At 41.3% G+C, this 21,083-nt stretch overlaps 1 protein-coding gene across 1 annotated transcript in view; it reads left to right on the top strand.

The window, feature by feature from the left end:
- The first annotated feature begins 524 nt into the window (after positions 1 to 524).
- The window catches only part of HABP2 (hyaluronan binding protein 2), a 42,986-nt gene continuing 22,427 nt past the window's right edge, over positions 525 to 21,083 (top strand). The window contains exons 1-2 of the mRNA XM_074960053.1: positions 525 to 644; positions 14,550 to 14,589. Coding sequence (XP_074816154.1) covers positions 576 to 644; positions 14,550 to 14,589 — 109 coding nt within the window. The 5' untranslated portion in view covers positions 525 to 575. The remainder of the gene's footprint in view (positions 645 to 14,549; positions 14,590 to 21,083) is intronic.

Raw genomic sequence — 21,083 nt, 5'->3', positions numbered from 1 at the left:
TTGGTATTTCTCTTAAAGCTCCTGCTCCTGGAGTCATGTTATTACATGAGACTCTCTGCTTTCATTTTAAAAAGAAGTAAATTCCTAGCTCTCCTGGTTGTGAGGGAAAGCTTGAAAACATAGCCCCTAAAGAATCAAAACCCAGAAGCCAATAAAAAAGAACCTAAAATTTATTATTTTCTCATGATTTTTAAGCCAAATCTCATGGGGTTTTTTGCTGCGGGGTTGTCTCTGACTCATATCTTTGAATGTCTAGAGTTGACAATAATGTTGATAATAATAAATACATACTACTATTTATTACCCACTAGATTGTTAAACTTTGTAATTTACTGTTTTGACATGTTCCCCAATGATCAAGACAATAATGAACTGGAATGGATTCACCAGTAGCACATATTTGATCAGGATAGTCTGTTTACCAAACATTAAACATTAAACAATATTTGAGGCATAGTTAATCATTTGCATTGCATGAACTTACTCTCTAACCATTGTAGTTTGACTTTACAGAAAAAAAAAACCATAGTCAACAAATGCAAGATTATTTGTAGAAAAAAATTTAGTTTGTGAGGATGGTTAATGGCGCTGTGTCCCTTTGGGTTCTTCCTCTGATCCTATTGCTGGGGAATGCACCTTTCTGTGTGAGTATTCTTTTAAGGTAGTTACTGCTTGCGCAGTTCTTTGCAGAACCTTTACCTAGCCATTACAAAATGAAGCTATACCTCAGAGCAGTGCTTAATTTGCAATGAAAGAGGTGCGGGGGCTCAAGCAAAATTTTTACGTTCATAACTGATGCAGCAAACCCAGAGGTGCTGGGGCTATGAACTGCAAGCCTCGAGGTGCCTGGGCACAGACCTGGCACTAATTAAGTACTGTCTCAGAGATTGGAAGGACTGATTTAGCCTAGGTTCAGATCCACTGGAATGTCGTGGGAAAGGTGGAAACCTGAGCATTACTGAATAGGCATTCCGCCTCGGGGAGCCCCTTGGGGGAGAGGACACCCAAAAGGGACAGAGAAGGAAAATCCAATGCGAAAATAGATTGAAAGATGGAGCAGAATAAAACAAGCAGAGAGAGAGTGTAAAGAGGCAGATGGGGGACAAAGAGTATAGTGAAAAAATAAGTACTGTGGGCCAGATCCTCCGTTAGTATAAATCAGTGGAGCTCCGTTAAGAATCTGTAAAACACACAGTATTTATTTGACAACGGTCAGGCAGCTGGTGTGCTGAAACCACTACCTATCATACTAACCAGTGTTGTCTCATTTTTTCCGTGTACTCTCCCCGCCTGTCTGGATCCATCTGTTGACTGTTGTCTTATACTTAAATTGTCAGATCTTTGATGTAGGGACAGTCTTTGTTCTCTGTACAGTGCCTAGCACCATGAGGTCCATGACTGAGGCTGCTAAGTGCTACTGCTATGAAAATAATAAATGATGACATTAACCTAGTGCACCCCCTTCTACCTGTCTAGCTCTTGAAGAATGTTCTTCTGTCCCTAATACATAGAACTGATTTCACTGTAGCTGGGAGAAAACATATGTATTAATAAGTCTCCCGATCAACACACTTTCAGAGTAAGCTTTTTAAACTATCCCCAGTTCCCAATTATCCTTAACAACTAGACCCAAATGATCTAGTTTTGACTCCTCCGGTATTATTTATTATCCATATAGAGTCAAGGTATACATGGAGCTGTGCAATACGTGAACAGTGCCAGACATATAAGTGTACCCTGCTCGGAAGACCTGAGAGTCTCAAAACAAAGCACACACAGAATGTGGCATGTGGTTCTTAGAGCTAGTCATGGTTCAAATGGGTTTTCTAAAATTTTTGGAGGAGACATTAAACATTAAAGAGACTGGTTGCCTGGATGGAGTTATGCGTGCATGTGTGTTAAACAAAATGTTGGTGTTTGTTTAGGCTAATTCTGGTGAATGTTTGAGTGTTATTAAGTGTGACATTAGTACAGTGGCTCTGGACAGAGCGAAGCTTACAGCTCTGCTAATGTTTCCATACAAATACTAACACATCCCAGTCTTTGCTAGGTGGAGATGGCTTCCAAAAGAGGCTAGATTAAAAGGTACTATTTGGCCAATTCGTGTGAGGAGACAAGTACCAACAAAGCCAGTAGGATGTTTCTTTTTCCACAGTCCCACAATGCAAGAAAGGGAAACAATATGTTTATAGCCAATAAAAGGCAATACATGTTACCTCTTGTTAACCTATGGAACAACCTGCCACTGGATTTATTGAAGCAAAGATTTTTAACAAGCTTTTTTTAACTATATAAGATCTTGGAGCTTTTGCTTGCTTCTATTAAAGTCAATGGAAATATTCCCCCTAACTACAGTGAGAGCGTATTAGGCCCTTAATGAGTCAGAATCTGAACCAGAATTGCAGTTGCTGTGATAAAAATAAGGGCTTTCAGTCTTCATGTTTAATGGAGTAAAACAGGGCTCCTGAAGGAATTTGTCTCTCTGTAGTACAGTATTGCAGTTAGGTGCATATGTGTTTTTTGCAATGACCATTGCTGCAGAAAGGATTAGATATTCACCTAAAAGGTCAGTCATGTGCTCTGGTTTGTTAATTTTGCAGACTTATTCAAAGAGGATGAAATTCGCTTAGCTAGATAAGTGCTTGGGTTGATTTAGTAGGGCTACTCACAGAATAAAGTGCTATTCCCTATGAGTAGGAGCATCAGAAAGTGGTGTTAAGCGGGTGATCTGTCTGCCAGATAACAAGAGATGCTGAACAGCAGCTCCTCAACATCAACAGAACCCCCAAAATATTCACATCTCTGACTATAGGGGGGAAAGGTTAACAGCAAAACATTCAACACAGCTAGAGAACTCCAAACCCTAGTCCAGGGGTCAGCAACCTTTCAGAAGTGGTGTGCCGAGTCTTCGTTTATTCACTCTAATTTAAGGTTTCGTGTGCCAGTAATACATTTTAACGTTTTTAGAAGGTCTCTTTCTATAAGTCTATAATATATAACTAAACTATTGTTGTATGTAAAGTAAATAAGGTTTTTAAAATGTTTAAGAAGCTTCATATTAAATTAAAATGCAGAGCCCCCCAGACTGGTGGCCAGGACCCGGGCAGTGTGAGTACCACTGAAAATCAGCTTGCGTGCCGCCTTTGGCACGCGTGCCGCAGATTGCCTACCCCTGCCCTAGTCTTATCAGAGCTAGAGAGAGACTTTTCCAGATCTGTTAATCCCATCACTAAAGAAGAATAAAAGATTGGCTTGTAACCCAAGAGAAGTTAAAAATCACTTTTAAAAACATTCCTCTTTTCCTCCAAATATTTCAGCCACACAGATTTTCTTACAAAAGAGGTTTGGTTTTTTTACTTATTCTTTAATGAAGATTCCAGTTGATGAGAATTCATCTTGACTGAAATTCATTCTGAAATTCTTGATGTTGATGTGCTTAAATTCAGTCCTTTGGAAGAAAAAGAGAGAGGGTTTTTAATGGCTTATGGATCTTTTTGAACTGGCTGGTGAATACATGATCAGTGATTTTCACTACACAACAGAGTTTTATTTAAATAGTGTATTGTTAGGGCTATCCATCCACAGACAACAACGGATACCACACACTTGATCCAATGATGCATTTGGCGACATTCTGGGGGCATCAATACTCTGGTACTTCAGTGTCAGTTTTACAGATTTTATGAGAACCCAATCAAATCTAAACAAGTCCAGAATGATTATGCTGCTTTAATTCACACCCATTGCAGAAGGTTGGATCCTGTACTAAATCTTGTACAGATTTTCCCATTTAGTCCTAAATGTTAGATCAATTAATTAGCTTTGATGGTTTTAATCTGACTTTCCTGTAAATATCGCTAGGAAAATGGAGTATATATGTGTATATATATATATATATATATATATATATATATATATATATATATATATATATATATTACCCCCCGCCTTCCAAAATTTCATTAACGTTGCTCAAATGCAAAAGCAATTCTGCTGTCACCGAAAAGCAGCACGGCAGAATATTCAGCAGGCTAGTTTTTAATAAAACATGTTTTTATTCATAATTAATAGAACAAGGTTTTTTGGCTTAGCACTTGGCATGAATCCCAGTGGGGGAAAAAAAAGGCCCGGTTGCTGTGATGTGACCATGACATGACAAACATGTTACAAGAGGACATTTTTGGCTTAATGATTTGTTCCAAAGAAGTTGCACGGAAAGCAGTCTGTCAAAAAAGAAAAAATAGACTTTACACTTTGCCAAACTCAGTGGAAAAATTAAATTAATGTTTCCTTCCTTTCCATCATCATCCTCTTCATTTTATTTTTTATTATACTTGGGTTTTAGGAGTTTTTAATTCAGCAGTATAATTATTAAAGGGTTATGGTTATAATATTGCAGAAGCCAAACAACATTTCATGCATTAGTTCGGTGTAGCCAGTCAGAACTGAACGGAAAAGCACCAGGATTTCAGGATCAGGGTCTAAGGCAAAATTCTCCTGTCCGTTCAATGCAATATGGTCGGAAAGGAAACCAGTTACAAATGTGTAAATCTGGAGTAAATCCATCAAGGGCTGTGGAATTACAACATTGGTGAAACTGAGAGCAGAATTTGGCCATATTTAAACCTGACATAATTGAACTATAAGCAAGTTTTGCTTCAGTGACTAGAGATCCTTGACATTATTTATTTATTTTGATTAGAATTTCAGTAGGAATTCACTGGTTATCACATCACTATTCTGAGAACCTGAGCTTTGCTTTTTTTTTTGCTTTTTTTTTTTAATAATGACTGTCTCACTCAACTTCATACCAAATATCTAGTAGCAGAGAAATTCTCAGAATGAGGTCTGATATCGTTAAAGATTTGTTACTTTTGCAAAATTAAAACAAAAGACTGTTATTGAAACACTGAAGTGGTAGAGTTAAGCACATTAAGAGTTAAGACATTGCTTCAGCAAAGTATCTTTTCTCAGCAAAGTACCGAAGCTTGTGTTTTAAGTGCTTTGCCTATTTCATCGAGGGTTTAAATTAGGGTGACCAGTTAGCAAATGTGAAAAATTGGGATGGGGGTGGCGGGGGGGGTAAGAGGTATAAGAAAAAGTCCCAAATATCGGGACTATTCCTATAAAATCGGGACATCTGGTCACCCTAGTTTAAATACTTTGCTGTGTCGGGGCTTCAGAAGTCAGTAAATATGAGAGCTGTGTTTGTGCCCCGATTCCGTGATGATGGGTGAATTTAGAAAAGTTTAGATAGGAAATTAAGGCCCTGATTTAGCAAAGCACTTATGCACGTGGTAGGTGTTAATGGGACTTAAGTATGTGCTTAAGATTAAGCATACGCCTAAGTGCTTTGCTGAACTGATGCCTTAATGGTCAAACCTTTCCCCATAGGAATAGTCCCACTGACTTCAACAGCACTACTCACAGGAGTAAGGCTGACTCAGGTGAGTAATGGATGCAGAATCAAGCCCTTACCTCGGCCCATTTAAGTAGACCTTTCAGAAAGTATGAAAACTAAAAAATGCAGGGTTATAATGGAGAATGTTTTGAACCCACCAGCATGCCCACTGTCTTAACCTATGGTATATTTGCTCGTGAAGCGTGAATTATTAAGAGATTATTAAGATTTTTAAAATGCTGGTGCTAGAGGTCCCAGAGTCAGGCTATGTCTACACTACCGCAGTAAGTCTACCTAAGTTACGCCACTACAGCTACGTGACTAGTGTAGCTGAAGTCGACGTAGCTTAGGTCGACTTACTGCAGTGTCTGCACCACGCTGGGTCGACGGGAGACACTCTCCCGTCAAATTACTTTACTCCTCTCATTCTCAGTGGAGTACCGGGGTCGATCGGAGAGCACTCTGCCGTCGATTTAGCGGGTCTTCACTAGACCCGCTAAATCAACCCCCAGTGCATCGATCACTGCAGCGTCGATCCCCCGGAAGGGTAGACAGGTGACAGCTTGTGATGCTGGCTGCCGCACTTGTCCACAGAGTGCATTGATGAAATAAATCAATGATTCTGGTCTATGCATATTCTCCCCATAGTTCTGTGGTACGCACAAATGGGCAGCATGCGCTATCGCATCATAAAACAATTCCCCATAAAGAGGAATATGAGTAGTCAAAGCAGCATTGATCATTGGTCCATCAAGGTCAATATCCTGCCACTGCAGCACTGGCCTAAATTTGCCTGATGCTGCAGGAAAGCAAAAAGCCTTCACAATGCCCCTAGCTAATTGTGCAATGCTATAACATAGAGGGAAATATTCCTTTCTGACCCCCGAAGGCAATCAGCTTATGCCCTGAAGCAGGAGGGTTGATATCCCTTGTAACTAAAGGGACTTAATGGCTTTGCATAAGCTTTAAGTCTAACGGCATAACCTGCATTCTCAGCACAGATTGCAGAATGTCTGATACCCAGCACTTCTGTCAGGGTGATAGAATCTGCTTTTGCAGCCCCATTGAAACTGATTTCGCAGCCCCCTTTTTTGCTCCTGTTTCCTGAAACTGAGCCTGTTTTCCATGTAAGCGCAAATGCACAAGCTCAACAACTGAGCCAGTTTGAAAACACCCACGCTTTCCCAGGAAGCTTCTTGTGGTGCAAAGATTAACTCGTGGTGCAAACATTGTTTTGAAATACAGTAGCCAGGAACCCTTGGGTAGGCAGCAGAGGTGGTTACAACAGCATCTCCAATAGCCATGCCTTCAGCTCCCTTCTGGGCCCCAAGGGGTTCCTGTATCAGATGCTAAAATAGGAAAGGGTTTCAACTTAACAGTGCCAAAAATAGAGACATTAAATAAATTCAGTTTCTGATATTCTGAAACCAGGCACATTCAGCGCTTGTCATCTGATCTCCTAAAGCAAACAAAAAAGATTTCAGCATAAATATCCTATTAGAATATATTTGGTTGTCTTTTCTCCTCAAGACTCTGGGGCTTGTAATGGAATCAAGAGGCAGACAGCATGTGTATTCCTAACTTGGAAAAGGCAGGGGTTGCTGTATTGGGAAAGAGAAACCTAGAACCCACTAACCATGATGTAGTCCTTTAAAGTAGACCATTTCCCACTCTAAGGATAATGTGTGTATGTTCCCTGTATGCTCCATGCGAGAACACACCCCGCTTCCATTATAATCCAGTTATAACATTGACTGAGTAATGCAATGCCATTGGGAGGTTGGGGCTTTTCCAGCAAAGTTCCTGGAATGCTGCCATTCAACATGTTAGTACCCAAGAGTTTGGATGCTTGTTAGACTGTCAGAACATCTGATTCCTTTCTGGTCTGTCAAAAGCCCAGACAAAAGATCCCTTTGAAAGCTGTCAGAGTGGGCAAGAGATTCACACTGGACAGGCAGGTGTGGCTATGGTTATAGCTCTTTCAGACTTACTGTCAGTGATGGACAGAAATTGCTCAAGTTCTCTTCCGTGTCTTACAACCAATCTCAATTCTGTATCTATCTGATTGTAATGTGGAACTGCAATGTGTAATCTCCAGGTTTATGGTTAGGAAGGAATTTTCCTTGGCAGGGAAGTTTAGGGAATATTCCGCTTTCTCTGAAGCATTAAGCATTGCAGCCAGCTGGCTATATCCCACATGATCATTTCTAGCAACTGCACTGGTCTTTCCCATCTTCTGCCTCTTTCTTTCAAAGATCTTTTGTCATGTTCTGCATAGCAAAGGGCTGCTATTTGAGAGTTTCTTGCCCTTCTACATTTCGTTCTTTCCCCAACCTGCCTCTTTATGAGTGTTACCCAGTGTATTTTTGTGGATTTAATTTATTTACTTTTATTTGAATTTTTATGGCAAGGGTCCAAGGAGAAAATTCTGGCTCCATGCAGAAATAGGCACAATTCTCACAGAGAGTTTTAGAGACGAGAGGCTGAAATATAGTCTCAAAAGCACCCAAGTGACTTAGGCTCATAAGTCCTATGTCCAAAAGAGACTTAGGAGCCTAAACCCCCTGACTTCCATTCACAAGACTTAGGCTCCTAAATGCTTTTTGTAAATTTTACCCATTATCATGGTCAGGTAGACATTTTTCTCAAAACAAGAACCATAAGAGTTTTAAAAAGCATTCTACAGTTATACCAGTGGTTCTCAAACTAGGGCCGCTGCTTGTTCAGGGAAAGCCCCTGGCGGGCCAGGCTGGTTTGTTTACCTGCCACATCCGCAGGTTCGACCAATCATGGCTCCTACTGGCCGCAGTTAGTCGCTCCAGGCCAATGGGGGCTGCAGGAAGCGGCGCAGGCCGAGGGATGTGCTGGCCGCCCTTCCCGCAGCCCCCATTGGCCTGGAGCGGCGAACCTCGGCCACTGGGAGCCGCGATTGGCCGAACCTGTGAACACGGCAGGTAAACAAACTGACCCGGCTTGCCAGGGGCTTTCCCTGAACAGGCGGCGGCCCTAGTTTGAGAACCACTGAGTTACACTGTATACAGGTGGACAAACTAAAAAGTCAGTATTTATCTTACTGTGGCTGAGATTGGTTCACTGCAAGGTATAGGAACATGTCACAACTTACTCCAATGAGGTAATTAGCTCAATTCATGTTTTGTTTTTGTTCATATATTCAGATATTTTAAGGCCAGAGGAGGCCATTATGATGATCTAGGCTGACCTCCTCCGTAATATAGGCCATAGAACCTCTACCGGAAATGTCTTCGTCAAGCTCATAATGTCTGTTTGAGCTATAACTTATCTTTTATTAAGACACCCAGTTTTGATTTAAAGACTGCAAGTGTTGGTAACCCAACCACATCCCAGGTAAAGTGTTCTAATGATTAATTGCCCTCAGTCTTCAAAATTTGCACCTTATTTCTGGTCCAAATTTGTTTAGTTTCAGATCCAACCATTGGATCTTATTATGCCTTTTTCTGCTAAATAAAAGAGTAGTCTACTATCATAAATCTCTTCCCAATGTAGGCACTTGTAGACCACGATCAACTCACTTCTTAAACTTCTTTTAGATCAACTAAACAGAGTGAGCTTCTTAAGTCTCTCAATATAAGCTATTTTTCTAGACCTCGACTCATTCTTGTAGCTTTGTTCTGAACCCTTTCAAGTGTGTCAACATCATTTCAGAAGTGTTGACACCAAACTGGACACCATATTCCAGTAATGGTCTCACTAATACTGTATACAGAGGTAATAATACCTCCCTAACACTACTTGACATTCCCCTAACACTACTTGATATTCCCCTAACACTACTATGTATAACCCTGGTTATACATTCAAGGACCACGTTCACCTTCTTAGCTACAGTATTGCACTGGAAGCTCATGTTCAACTGGTTATCTACCATGATCGCTAACTCCTTTTCAGAGTATGACCTACATTTTTTTATTTGTAGACATATGTCCTTGTATTTGGCTGTGTTAAAATGTGTGCTGTTCAGACGAGCCCAACTTATTACCAAACAATCCGGGTTGGTCTGTATAACTGACCTGTCCTCTTCATTATTTACCATTCCACCAATTTTTATTTTACCTGAAAATTTTACTATTAATGATTTTATATTTTCTTCCACATCAATTAAGATAATGAACAGCACTGGTCCGAGAACAGATCCCTTGTGGGACCCTTATAGAAACTCTCCCAATGAATCACAATTCTCTGTTTACAGTGGTTGTTTGAGATCTATTATTGATCTAGTTTTTAATCCACTTCATATGGACTGCATTAATTTTATATAGATCTAATTTTTATCATAATGTCATGCAGAACTAAATCAAATGCCTTACAGTAGTCTAAGCATATTACGTCAATTCACTTACCTTTATCAACTTGTGATATCATTACAAAACGGCATCAAGCTTGTTTGACAAGATCTGTTTGCCAAAATAATCATGTTGATTAGCTTTAATTCCACTACCATTTTTAATTCTTTACTGATTGGATCCCATATCAGCCATTCCATGATTTTACCTGAGATTGATGCCTCTTGTTTCCCAGGTCATCCTATTTACTCTTTTTAAATGTTTGCACAACATTGGCATTTTCCAGTCCTCTAAACCTTTGCTATTGTTTGAAGATTTCTTAAAAATCAACATTATTGCTTCAGAGAGGGCCTTAGCCAGTTCCATTAATACTCTTGGGTGCAAGTTCTCATCCTACAACTTTTAAAATGTTTTACTTCAATAGCTGCTGTTTAACATCATCCCTAGTTGCTGATAGAATACAAAGCATTTCATTAACACTGTGAAATATTACATTGTTCTGCTTCTTTCCTAACACAGAACAGAAATATTTGTTGAATATTTCTGTCTTTTCTGCATAACGTTATCATGCCTGTAAATCGGAACAAAAATCAGACCTATAAGATTGCTAGGATTTTATTTGTTCCTGATAGATTTAAACAATTCCTTCTTTATTTGTCCCATTGTGTTTCTTGCATCTGAATCAGGATTGAAGGCTCTTTTCCAGCCATCACCTGAGGATATAGCCACTTTCAACCAGTCCTAGTGCCTGGTTTCCCAGTTCTCAGGATGCTCCAAAGGAAGGACACCCCTTTCTGAGCACTTGAGAGTGAACACTGGAAAATCAGTGAGTAAATTTGCTTCATGAAAAGGGACTTGCAACAAACAGCCAGATGCTTATTGGCAATTCCTGCTTACAACTAGGGCCATATCCTGCATTCTTTTCTCGGACAAAATTGCCATGGGCTTAAATGGGAGCTTTGCCTGCAAAAGGGCTGTAGGGTTTGGGCTTCAGTGCTCAAAATACACAGTTCTGGCATTACAAGATCCTGTCTGTTACATTTAACTAGCTGAATCCTTTTGCTGTCCATGAAGTTAGAACATAGATGATAAACACCTAAAATGAAAAAATATAAAGTAGCAAACATTGGCAGTGTCTGCCTTTTGTGTTCTAAGTCATTAATGAGCTAATGTCTGTCAGTGCTTTGGAGAAATGAAGCCTTGGAGAATTGTTTATTCTTATTCTTATTGCTGTAAAGTCCTGTCTAAGTTTGGCCATTTTACATTTCAGCCATTTTTCCAATGCACTTCTAGCAGGCCCAGATATAGATGACTCCAGGCTTAGCAAATTAACCAGATACATTTTATCTTAAATATTTTTGTAGGACTTTTGTTTGTTATGAGACTGAAGAATTACAATTTACAACGAGGTGCCTCTGACTTCAAGCTTCATCTTTTGTCTTTCTAATGCCCTGATGCAAACAGGATTCACACATTCAGCAATTTTTTTTCTCTCTTGAGAACACAAAGTATCCGTGGCAGGCTGCAGAAATGATCATGTTTGGTGAAAGAAAACCCAGAATCTATTATTTTTCAACTTCTTTTGTTTGAATCCTGCTTCTGACTTGTTTTATACTTCCACTGAAGAACAAGTGCCCCCTCTGGTGGCCTCTTGAAATATAGCAACATGCCAAGTGCAAGCATATAAAAACACAGGGAGGGCTCAGCCCTAGTCTTTGATACTCACTGTGCATTGCTGTGAATCTTGGAAACTTGGCTACCCTGCTGATTTCACACAGCAACTCAAGGTGCTAATGCAAGAGCAAGAGCTATACCTTAGGGGCAGAGGAGGGTTGCACCTCTGTGCCGTCCAAAGAAGAGAGCTACAGAAAGTTTTGTACACAAAGCAAAACAGGCAAAATGTGGCTTTGCGCCGGTAAGCAAGAGAAAATTCCTTTAAGCCAGTATGGTTTGGTGAGTTCTCAAATGTAATGAATGAACCTCAGAAGGTTTGGGTTGGAGAAGCACTTCAAAGGTGAGAGGCCAATTCTCTCCTTCATTGTGCTAAGGTGGCTGGGTCATCAGAGGTAGCACTGCGGGAGGGGAAAACATAACACAAGATCCTGATGTTAAGAGTAATGGTTAACGCCCTGGTCTGGTCTGGCACCTAAACGTTTTCCCTGCCTCCCTCTGCTGAGAAAAGCAAAGCCCTCACCCACATAGCCCTCGTGGCAAAGCCCTAGCGTAAATGGAGTTATATAGAGATGCAGTTTATTTAGCTGGCGGAACTGCTACAAGCTATATTGCCAGAATAAACTAGATGCCCACTAGAAGGGTTTGCCAGAATCGTTATACTGGTATATTTCTCCTGGCAAACCCCTTTCTAGTGTAGAGAAAGCCTTAGACATACCCCCTTTATGGAAAAGTCCTCTAGAAATCCATATGGCTCTCCAGAAATTAATTCCTTAGTACTAGGAGTAATATCTGTATTGCAGCAGCCCCTAGAGGCCTTAGTCCAGGATCGAGGCTTAAAGTTAAGCATCTGCTTCAAGTCTTTGCTGTCTCAGACGAGGTGCCCCGCAAACAGTGATTTGCAGTCCCAATTGGACAGATAATGCCATGCATGATGGAATCCGACAAGGTGGGGAATTTGGGTTAAGTGCAGAGAGACATCTCTAATGAATGGGAAATATTCTTACTTTTGAGGGAAGGGGATTGTAAATGTAGCTTTGCTTTGTACCATTCTTGGCTACTTGCTTGTTTCTTTTTGTTTAGTATATTTAGCCAACCAGGATTAAGTTCCATTTCAGGGTTTTGATTTAGACTCATCTCTAATATGTAGCCCAATACCCAATTTTGTACATTGTCTTACCTTGGAAAGGGTGAGATCAGATGCATTTTGCTTGTACAATTGCCTCTGTATCTGGGCTCTGGCAAGGGACTTGGGGAAACCTATACCTGCGCTAATGCATATATACCTAGTGTATTGCATTTATGGCCCTATAATTGTCATCATCCCAGTCATTGACCTGAAAAAATTGCATGAGTGTGCTTCATCCTAGTTGCAAATGATTTGGTTAGATACTTGGATGATTCATTTAATTGCAGCTATATGGAGGCTCTGCTGAGAGGTCTGGGGAACGCTGGTCTGTTAAGTTTCAGAGTAGCAGCTGTGTTAGTCTGTATTCGCAAAAAGAAAAGGAGGACTTTGTTAGTCTCTAAGGTACCACAAGTACTTCTTTTCTTTTTGCTCTGTTAAGGTTCCTGTTGTAGTCAATGGAGTGGGTGGATCTGGAGCATCTCGTCTCCCTGTTTCAAACACCGGAGGGACACAAACACACCCACAGCAAACCAGTTTACGTATTCAAGTTTGTATTCACAGAATGTTGTTTTCTGCATTATTTAACCAGTTCATTGTCTCTCAAGCATAGATAATGAACCAAGTAAATAATGCAAAAAAGCAAAACCGAAACTCTCCAAATCATTCTGTGAATCCTAGTTTGAATACATAAACGAGGTTGCTTTGGGCGTATTTGTACCCCTACTGTACTGTGAAATAGGGATATCTACCTTCTCTATACTATTAAGTATTCTGTATACTCACATCCCATCCACAAAATCATGTATATAATGGAACTGTATGTGTTTTAACACAAGAAAAGGTGGCAGGTTAAAGCCTATTTAGTGTCTCATTGCTAGGGATGTTCGTGCCAGTTTGGATTCAATAAAACACTCTTCAGCCACACCTTCTCTTAAAACTCAAACACTTCCAAAACTGGTAAAGGTTTGTTTAGCTTTCTTTCTCCATTTTTTGTTGTTGCACATTCAGATGCTGACTGGGATCAAATGAGGAAGGGACAGAGCTCTGCAGGAGAGGTTGAACGTGTGGAATTTCCACACGGGCATTTCTGGAAAGCCCATGTAAACTCCTATCATTGTTCTGAGCCTTCAAGCTCAGATTTTCAGGTCCTGCTGATTCAGTTTTCTTTAACTTCACCCATTGATCAACAGGATCTTTGCACTGACTTCAGAGGTTACTGAATCGAGACCCAGGCAAACATCTGAACCAGCTATAATTCTAAGAGGCAATGTTTAGTTAAACAAACAATGCAGAGTCACTTAGTAGGGGAACAGGCAGTTTGAATAATTCAGACAAGATTTTCTGAAGTACGCAGGACAATAGCGGGTGGAACTTTTTGGCCAAAAGCCTTTTTTTCTCTGAAAAACGCAGATTGGGTTGACTGAAACATTTCCCAAATTTGTGTTGAATTTGCCAAATTGTTTTGGTTGAAAACAAAGCAAAACCAAAAAATTCAGCACAGTTTGTTTTGAAATTTCCCTTTGATATTATTTGTTTAAAAAAATTAAGTGAAAAATGCTCCATATAGAAATGAAAGTGTTCATTTCACCCCACATAATTTTTTTCCTGACTTTTGGATGAGCTGAAAATTTCAAAAATTTAATTTTTGGTTTGACCAAAACAACCGTGTGTGTGTATATATATAGAGAGAGAGTGATTTTTTGTACATTTAATTATTTTAAGGAATTACCAGCAAACCAAAAAATCTCTTATTCACTCCAAGCTCTACTCAAGATCCATAATAGTAGCTGGACTTTTACAGCTCAATTCCTATTTAGGCACTTCAATAAAGTGTGTGAATTTTCAAAAGTGTTTTTGAGAACACAGGAGCTAATGGGTCCTGAGTGCTTTTGAAAATGCGCCAGCTTCATTCATTAGAATTCTTGGGAAACTGAAACTGCAAATACATTCAAACGAGGCTCCTATTGTGTTTTGGATTCAAAAACTTACCAGTCCAAAAATTTACCATTCTTTGTCTTCTATGCAGCTTTCCAGCCTCTTCTCTTCACTAGTTGACTTGCAGATTGGTAAGTGGTTCTGATTTCTTGCATAAAATGGTCTCTGTACATTATATTGTGATTGTGGACCTGATTCAGCAAGGTTCTTGGCACATATCTGAATTCAGGTCCTACCTACTTCAGTGGGACTACTCATATGGGTCTGTATTATTTCAGCTGCACACAATGCAAGTGTGATTTCTGTCAGAACACCAATTTAATTGTCATTTTCTGTGAGCATTTGAGGTCAGTATTTGGCTTCTATGACCATTTGGCCATATAATTGCATAGGTCTCAGGGTCAAATCTTGCCCTGATTTACACCCTGTACCATCCAATTCACTGGGATTGTATAAGATGTAAAACAGATTGTAGCCTATATGATCAAACTGATATTGTCCACCTCTAACTTCCATGAATCTGTGTTCTATTCGTGATAACAGGGTCCTGCCCTAAAAGGTTTGGTACAAGCCTAAAACTTTAATTTATAAAACAAAAAGTCACTCATCATAATGTTCTGGTTATACACCTCAGATCTCACAAAAAACCATCACTTTAGTTTAATGACATCACTGCTTGAGAAAATCAGGATATGCAGCCTGAGAGCTACTTATATGGCAATAATATGTGGACTACCAAACCATTCAGTTCCATAGGGGTTAGCAAAATATTTTAAAACTAATTGCAAAAAATTTAACATGCTCAAGAATTGGTCTTAGGACCCATTTTATTCAATATTTCTGTTAATGTCTTTGGCACAGAAAGAAGCTAATGAAATGTGCTGGTAATATCAAGTTGGGGGCATGGTCAATACAGAGGAGGATCGGAATATTATACAGGGATATCTGGATGAACTTGAAGCCTGGAATGATAGAAATGGGATGAAATTCAATAGTACAAAGTTCAAGGTCACGCTCTTAGGGTCTAATAATAAGAATTTCTTCTACAAGCTGGGGGCTCATCAGTGGAAAGCGGCAGAGGAGGAGAGAGACCTTGGTGTGTGGGTTGATCATGACGTGACTATGAGCCATCAATGTGATGCACCTGTGCGAAAGCCAAATGTGATCCTTGGAAATATTAGGCAAGGCATTTCCAGTAGAGATACAGAAGTATTAATGCCATTGTACAAGGCACTGGTAAGACCTCATCTGGAATACTGTGCATAGTTCTGGTCACCCATGTTCAGGAAACATAAATGGAAACTGGAACAGGTACAGAGAAGAGCTATTATGGTGATCAGGGGAATGGGGAGCCTATTTTATGAGAGGAGACTGGAAGAGCTTGGCTTGTTTAGTTTAGCAAAAAGAAGGCTGAGAAGGGATATGATTGCTCTTTATAAATACATCAGGGAGGTAAATATCAGGGAGGGTGAAGAGGTATTTAAGCTAATGGGCAGTGTTGGCACAAGAACAAACAGATATAATCTGGCCATGAACAAATTCAGGCTGGAAATTAGAAGAAGGTTTCTAACCATACAGGGGTGAGGTTCTGGAACAGCCTCCCAATAGGAATTTGGGGGGCAAACAACATACTGGTAATTAGTTTTAAAAGAGAGCTGGACAAATTTATGAGTGTGATTTGTATGACGGGGGTCACTTGTGATGCTGGAGGGCAAGGCTCAGCAGCCTTGGGGCTCACTTCCAGTTTAAGTCTTATGTTCCTACAGCTCATGCTCCAGGGTTTCAGGTGGCCACGAGCAGGGATCAGGAAGGGATTCCCCCCCACACGCCACCACCATCATCGTATTCTGGGAGGAGTTTTTTTATGTTTTCCCTCTGAAGCATCAGCAATAGCCATGGCTGAAGATGGGTCACTAGGCAGGGTGGGCCAGATCTCTGAGGTGGCACTGGGCATTCTCTCTTTCAGATGCTTGACTGGCTGGTTCTTGCTCACATTCTCAGGGTCTAACTGATCATCATGTGTGGGGTCATGAAGGAGTTTTTCCCTCAAGCAGATTGGCAGTGGCCTGGTGGGGCGTAGGTTTCTTTCTTCTGCAGCATGTAGATGCGGATCACTTGCCAGGATTACCTGGGTATATCTCACTTAATTATTTCCCAACCACTGCAGGGGCCTCAGACACTGGTGTACCTCGGTCCCTCCTATGCTCTTCCTGCAACACATAATAGTCTAGTCCCCTGTGAGCTGTAATAGTTTGGTCTCATTTTGGTTGTTGGATTTAGAGTGCTGGGGCTGGGTGGTGTTGGTGGCCTGCAATATACAGGAGGTCAGACTAGATGATCTAGTGGTTCCTTCTGCCCTTAAACTCTATGACTCTAATATCATCCCAGAGCAGAAGTGGAAATTAGTGTTGATGGTTGAACTGGCCTGAGCAGAATAACGACATTTAGTGATGGGAATTACACTGGGAGCTAACCAGATGGCGCTATAGCCACTTCTGTCTTCCTGTACCAGTGCCTCTGTTTGGAGCATGATCTTTGTTGTTGGTTGGAAGTTGAGGGAATAACAAACCTATCTAGAAAAACAGGAGTACTTGTGGCACCTTAGAGACTAACAAATTTATATGAGCCTAAGCTTTCGTGGGCTACAGCTCACTTCATCGGATGCATTCAGTGGAAAATACAGTAGGACGATTTTATATACACAGAGAACATGAAACAATGGGTGTTACCATGCACACTGTAACGAGAGTGATCAGTTAAGGTGAGCTATTACCAGCAGGAGAGAAAAAAAAAACAAAACCTTTTGTAGTGATAATCAAGATGGGCCATTTCCAGCAGTTGACAAGAACGTCTGAGGAACAGGACGGGGGAAAATAAACGTGAGGAAATAGCTTTACTTTGTGTAATGACACATCCACGCCCAGTCTTTATTCAAGCCTAATTTAATGGTGTCCAGTTTGCAAATTAATTCCAATTCAGCACTCTCTCGTTGGAGTCTCTTTTTGAATTTTTGTTGTTGTAATATTGCTACTTTTAGGTCTGTAATCGAGTGACCAGAGAGATTGAAGTGTTCTCCGACTGGTTTTTGAATGTTATAATTCTTGACGTCTGATTTGTGTCCATTTATGATATTCTTTTACGTAGAGACTATCCAGTTTGGCCAATGTACATGGCAGAGGGGCATTGCTGGCACATGATGGCATATATCACATTGGTAGATGTGCAGGTGAATGAGCCTTTGATAGTGTGGCTGATATGATTAGGCCCTATGAAACCTATCTAGCTGTATGGTGCTAAGCAGAGCCTATGGGTCCAATCATGCATCCTATACTGGGTGTAAGGCTTTCCACAGTGAATCAACATTAACTCCAATGGGGCTAGTCACTGCATTAAACACTAGGCCATGCAATAAGTGTTTTTAGGATTGGCCTCAACAGCAGAACTTCCACTCCCTCCCCGTCTCCCCTGCCCGCCTCAGCCTCTATATTAAACTCAAATTCAGACCCAATTGACACCATATTGGAATTATTTAAAAGTGTGGTTAATTTAATGATTTTTATTTCTTTTGCAATTGCTTTTCAAGGTTGCAGCTACTTCCGGCCAGGATCAGATGTGTAAGGGCCAAAATATCCTGGGTGAAGTCTGGGCTCCATCTGGAATTTTGCCATTGACTAAAATGGGGCCAGGATTTCACCCCAGGAGAATAGCTTTTTCCATGTTATTTTCAGTTGAACTGGAAACAGAAAGTGCCAGAAACCTAGCAAGAAAGCCCATCCCAGGTAGATCAATAGCTCAGTTAAGCAGTCCCAAGAGTTTCTGAGAACTTGAGTAAAGTTTGGATAAGCATGTGGCTACCTTGGTTCTTATTTGCGATAAGCTTTGGCTTTGCCTGGCACTCATCTCAACACCTACATCCCAGCAAAGTTACTGTGCAGTTCATTGGAGAGACAAGGTGGATGAGGTAATATCTTTTACTGGACCTACTTCTGCTGGTGAGAGAGACAAGCTTTAGAGCTTACACAGGGCTCTTCTTCAGGTCTGAGAAATGTACTCAGAGTGTCACAGCTAAATACAAGATGAAACAGATTGTTTAGCATAAGCAGTTAACACATGTTTGAAGGGACCATTCAAGATTAAGTGGCCCTGCTAACACCCCTCCAGTCAGAGGGAGGAAAAGAAGTGGAGGGGAAGGCAGCTGTTGGGGTTTTAGTGAGTAATAGATTGTTGTAATAATCCATAAATCCAGTGTCTCTATTCAGTCCATAACTTTTAGTGTCTAGAAAAGTTATGAATTTAGCATGACACTAAACTGGGAGGAGTGGTAGATACGCTGGAGGGTAGGGATAGGATACAGACGGACCTAGACAAATTAGAGGATTGGGCCAAAAGAAATCTGATGAGGCTAAACAAGGACATGGAAAAATCATGGAGCAGGTCCTCAAAGAATCAATCCTGAAGCACTTACATGAGAGGAAAGTGATCAGGAACAGTCAGCATGGATTCACCAAGGGAAGGTCATGCCTGACTAATCTAATCGCCTTTTATGATGAGATTACTGGTTCTGTGGATGAAGGGAAAGCAGTGGATGTATTGTTTCTTGACTTTAGCAAAGCTTTTGACACGGTCTCCCACAGTATTCTTGTCAGCAAGTTAAAGAAGTATGGGCTGGATGAATGCACTATAAGGTGGGTAGAAAGCTGGCTAGATTGTCGGGCTCAACGGGTAGTGATAAATGGCTCCATGTCTAGTTGGCAGTCGGTGTCAAGTGGAGTGCCCCAGGGGTCGGTCCTGGGGCCGGTTTTGTTCAATATCTTCATAAATGATCTGGAGGATGGTGTGGATTGCACTCTCAGCAAATTTGCAGATGATACTAAACTGGGAGGAGTGGTAGATACGCTGGAGGGGAGGGATAGGATACAGAAGGACCTAGACAAATTGGAGGATTGGGCCAAAAGAAATCTGATGAGGTTCAATAAGGATAAGTGCAGGGTCCTGCACTTAGGATGGAAGAATCCAATGCACCGCTACAGACTAGGGACCGAATGGCTAGGCAGCAGTTCTGCGGAAAAGGACCTAGGGGTGACAGTGGACGAGAAGCTGGATATGAGTCAACAGTGTGCCCTTGTTGCCAAGAAGGCCAATGGCATTTTGGGATGTATAAGTAGGGGCATAGCCAGCAGATCGAGGGATGTGATCGTTCCCCTCTATTCGACACTGGTGAGGCCTCATCTGGAGTACTGTGTCCAGTTTTGGGCCCCACACTACAAGAAGGATGTGGATAAATTGGAGAGAGTCCAGCGAAGGGCAACAAAAATGATTAGGGGTCTAGAGCACATGACTTATGAGGAGAGGCTGAGGGAGCTGGGATTGTTTAGTCTGCAGAAGAGAAGAATGAGGGGGGATTTGATAGCTGCTTTCAACTACCTGAAAGGGGGTTCCAAAGAGGATGGCTCTAGACTGTTCTCAATGGTAGCAGATGACAGAACGAGGAGTAATGGTCTCAAGTTGCAATGGGGGAGGTTTAGATTGGATATTAGGAAAAACTTTTTCACTAAGAGGGTGGTGAAACACTGGAATGCGTTACCTAGGGAGGTGGTAGAATCTCCTTCCTTAGAGGTTTTTAAGGTCAGGCTTGACAAAGCCCTGGCTGGGATGATTTAACTGGGAATTGGTCCTGCTTCGAGCAGGGGGTTGGACTAGATGACCTTCTGGGGTCCCTTCCAACCCTGATATTCTATGATTCTATGATTCTAAGGACAAGTGCAGAGTCCTCCACTTAGGACGGAAGAATCCCATGCACTGCTACAGAGTAGGGACAGAGCGGCTTCGCAGCAGTTCTGCAGAAAAGGACCTAGTGGTTACAGTGGATGAGAAGCTGGATATGACTCAACAGTGTGCCCTGGTTGCTAAGAAGTCTAATGACATTTGGGCTATGTAAGTAGGAGCATTGCTGGCAGATCGAGGGACGTGATCATTCCCCTCTATTCAGCGTTGGTGAGGCCTCATCTGGAGTACTCTGTCCAGTTTTGGGCCCCACACTACAAGAAGGATGTGAAAAAATTGGAAAACGTCCAGCAGAGAGCAACAAAAATGATTAGGGGAGTGGAACACATGACTTATGAGGAGAGGCTGAGGGAACTGGGATTATTTAGTCTGCAGAAGAGAAGAATGAGGGGGGATTTGATAGCTGCTTTCAACCACCTGAAAGGAGGTTCTAAAGGGGATGGATCTAGACTGTTCTCAGTGGTACCAGATGACAGAACAAGGAGTAATGGTCTCAATTTGCAGTGGGGGAAGTTTAGGTTGGATATTAGGAAAAACTTTTTCAGCAGGAGGGTGGTGAAGCACTGGAATGGGTTACCTAGGGAGCTGGTGGATTCTCCTTCCTTAGAGGTTTTTAAGGGCCAGCTTGGCAAAGCCTTGGCTGGGATGATTTAGTTGGGGATCGGTCCCGCTTTGAGCAGGGGGTTGGACTAGATGACCTCCTGAGTTCCCTTCCAACCCTGATATTCTATGATTCTATGCCAGGTTCATCTTTTGAAACTGTTGAGCAGGTTTCCTTTGTGGATGAGGATTGATAGGTCAGATATAGAGTGATCAGTTTGTGAAAAGCGTTCACCCACAA

The sequence above is a fragment of the Natator depressus genome, chromosome 7, assembly GCF_965152275.1.
Source record: "Natator depressus isolate rNatDep1 chromosome 7, rNatDep2.hap1, whole genome shotgun sequence".
Lineage (NCBI taxonomy): Eukaryota > Metazoa > Chordata > Testudines > Cheloniidae > Natator > Natator depressus.
This window is presented reverse-complemented; position numbering and strand designations above follow the sequence as displayed.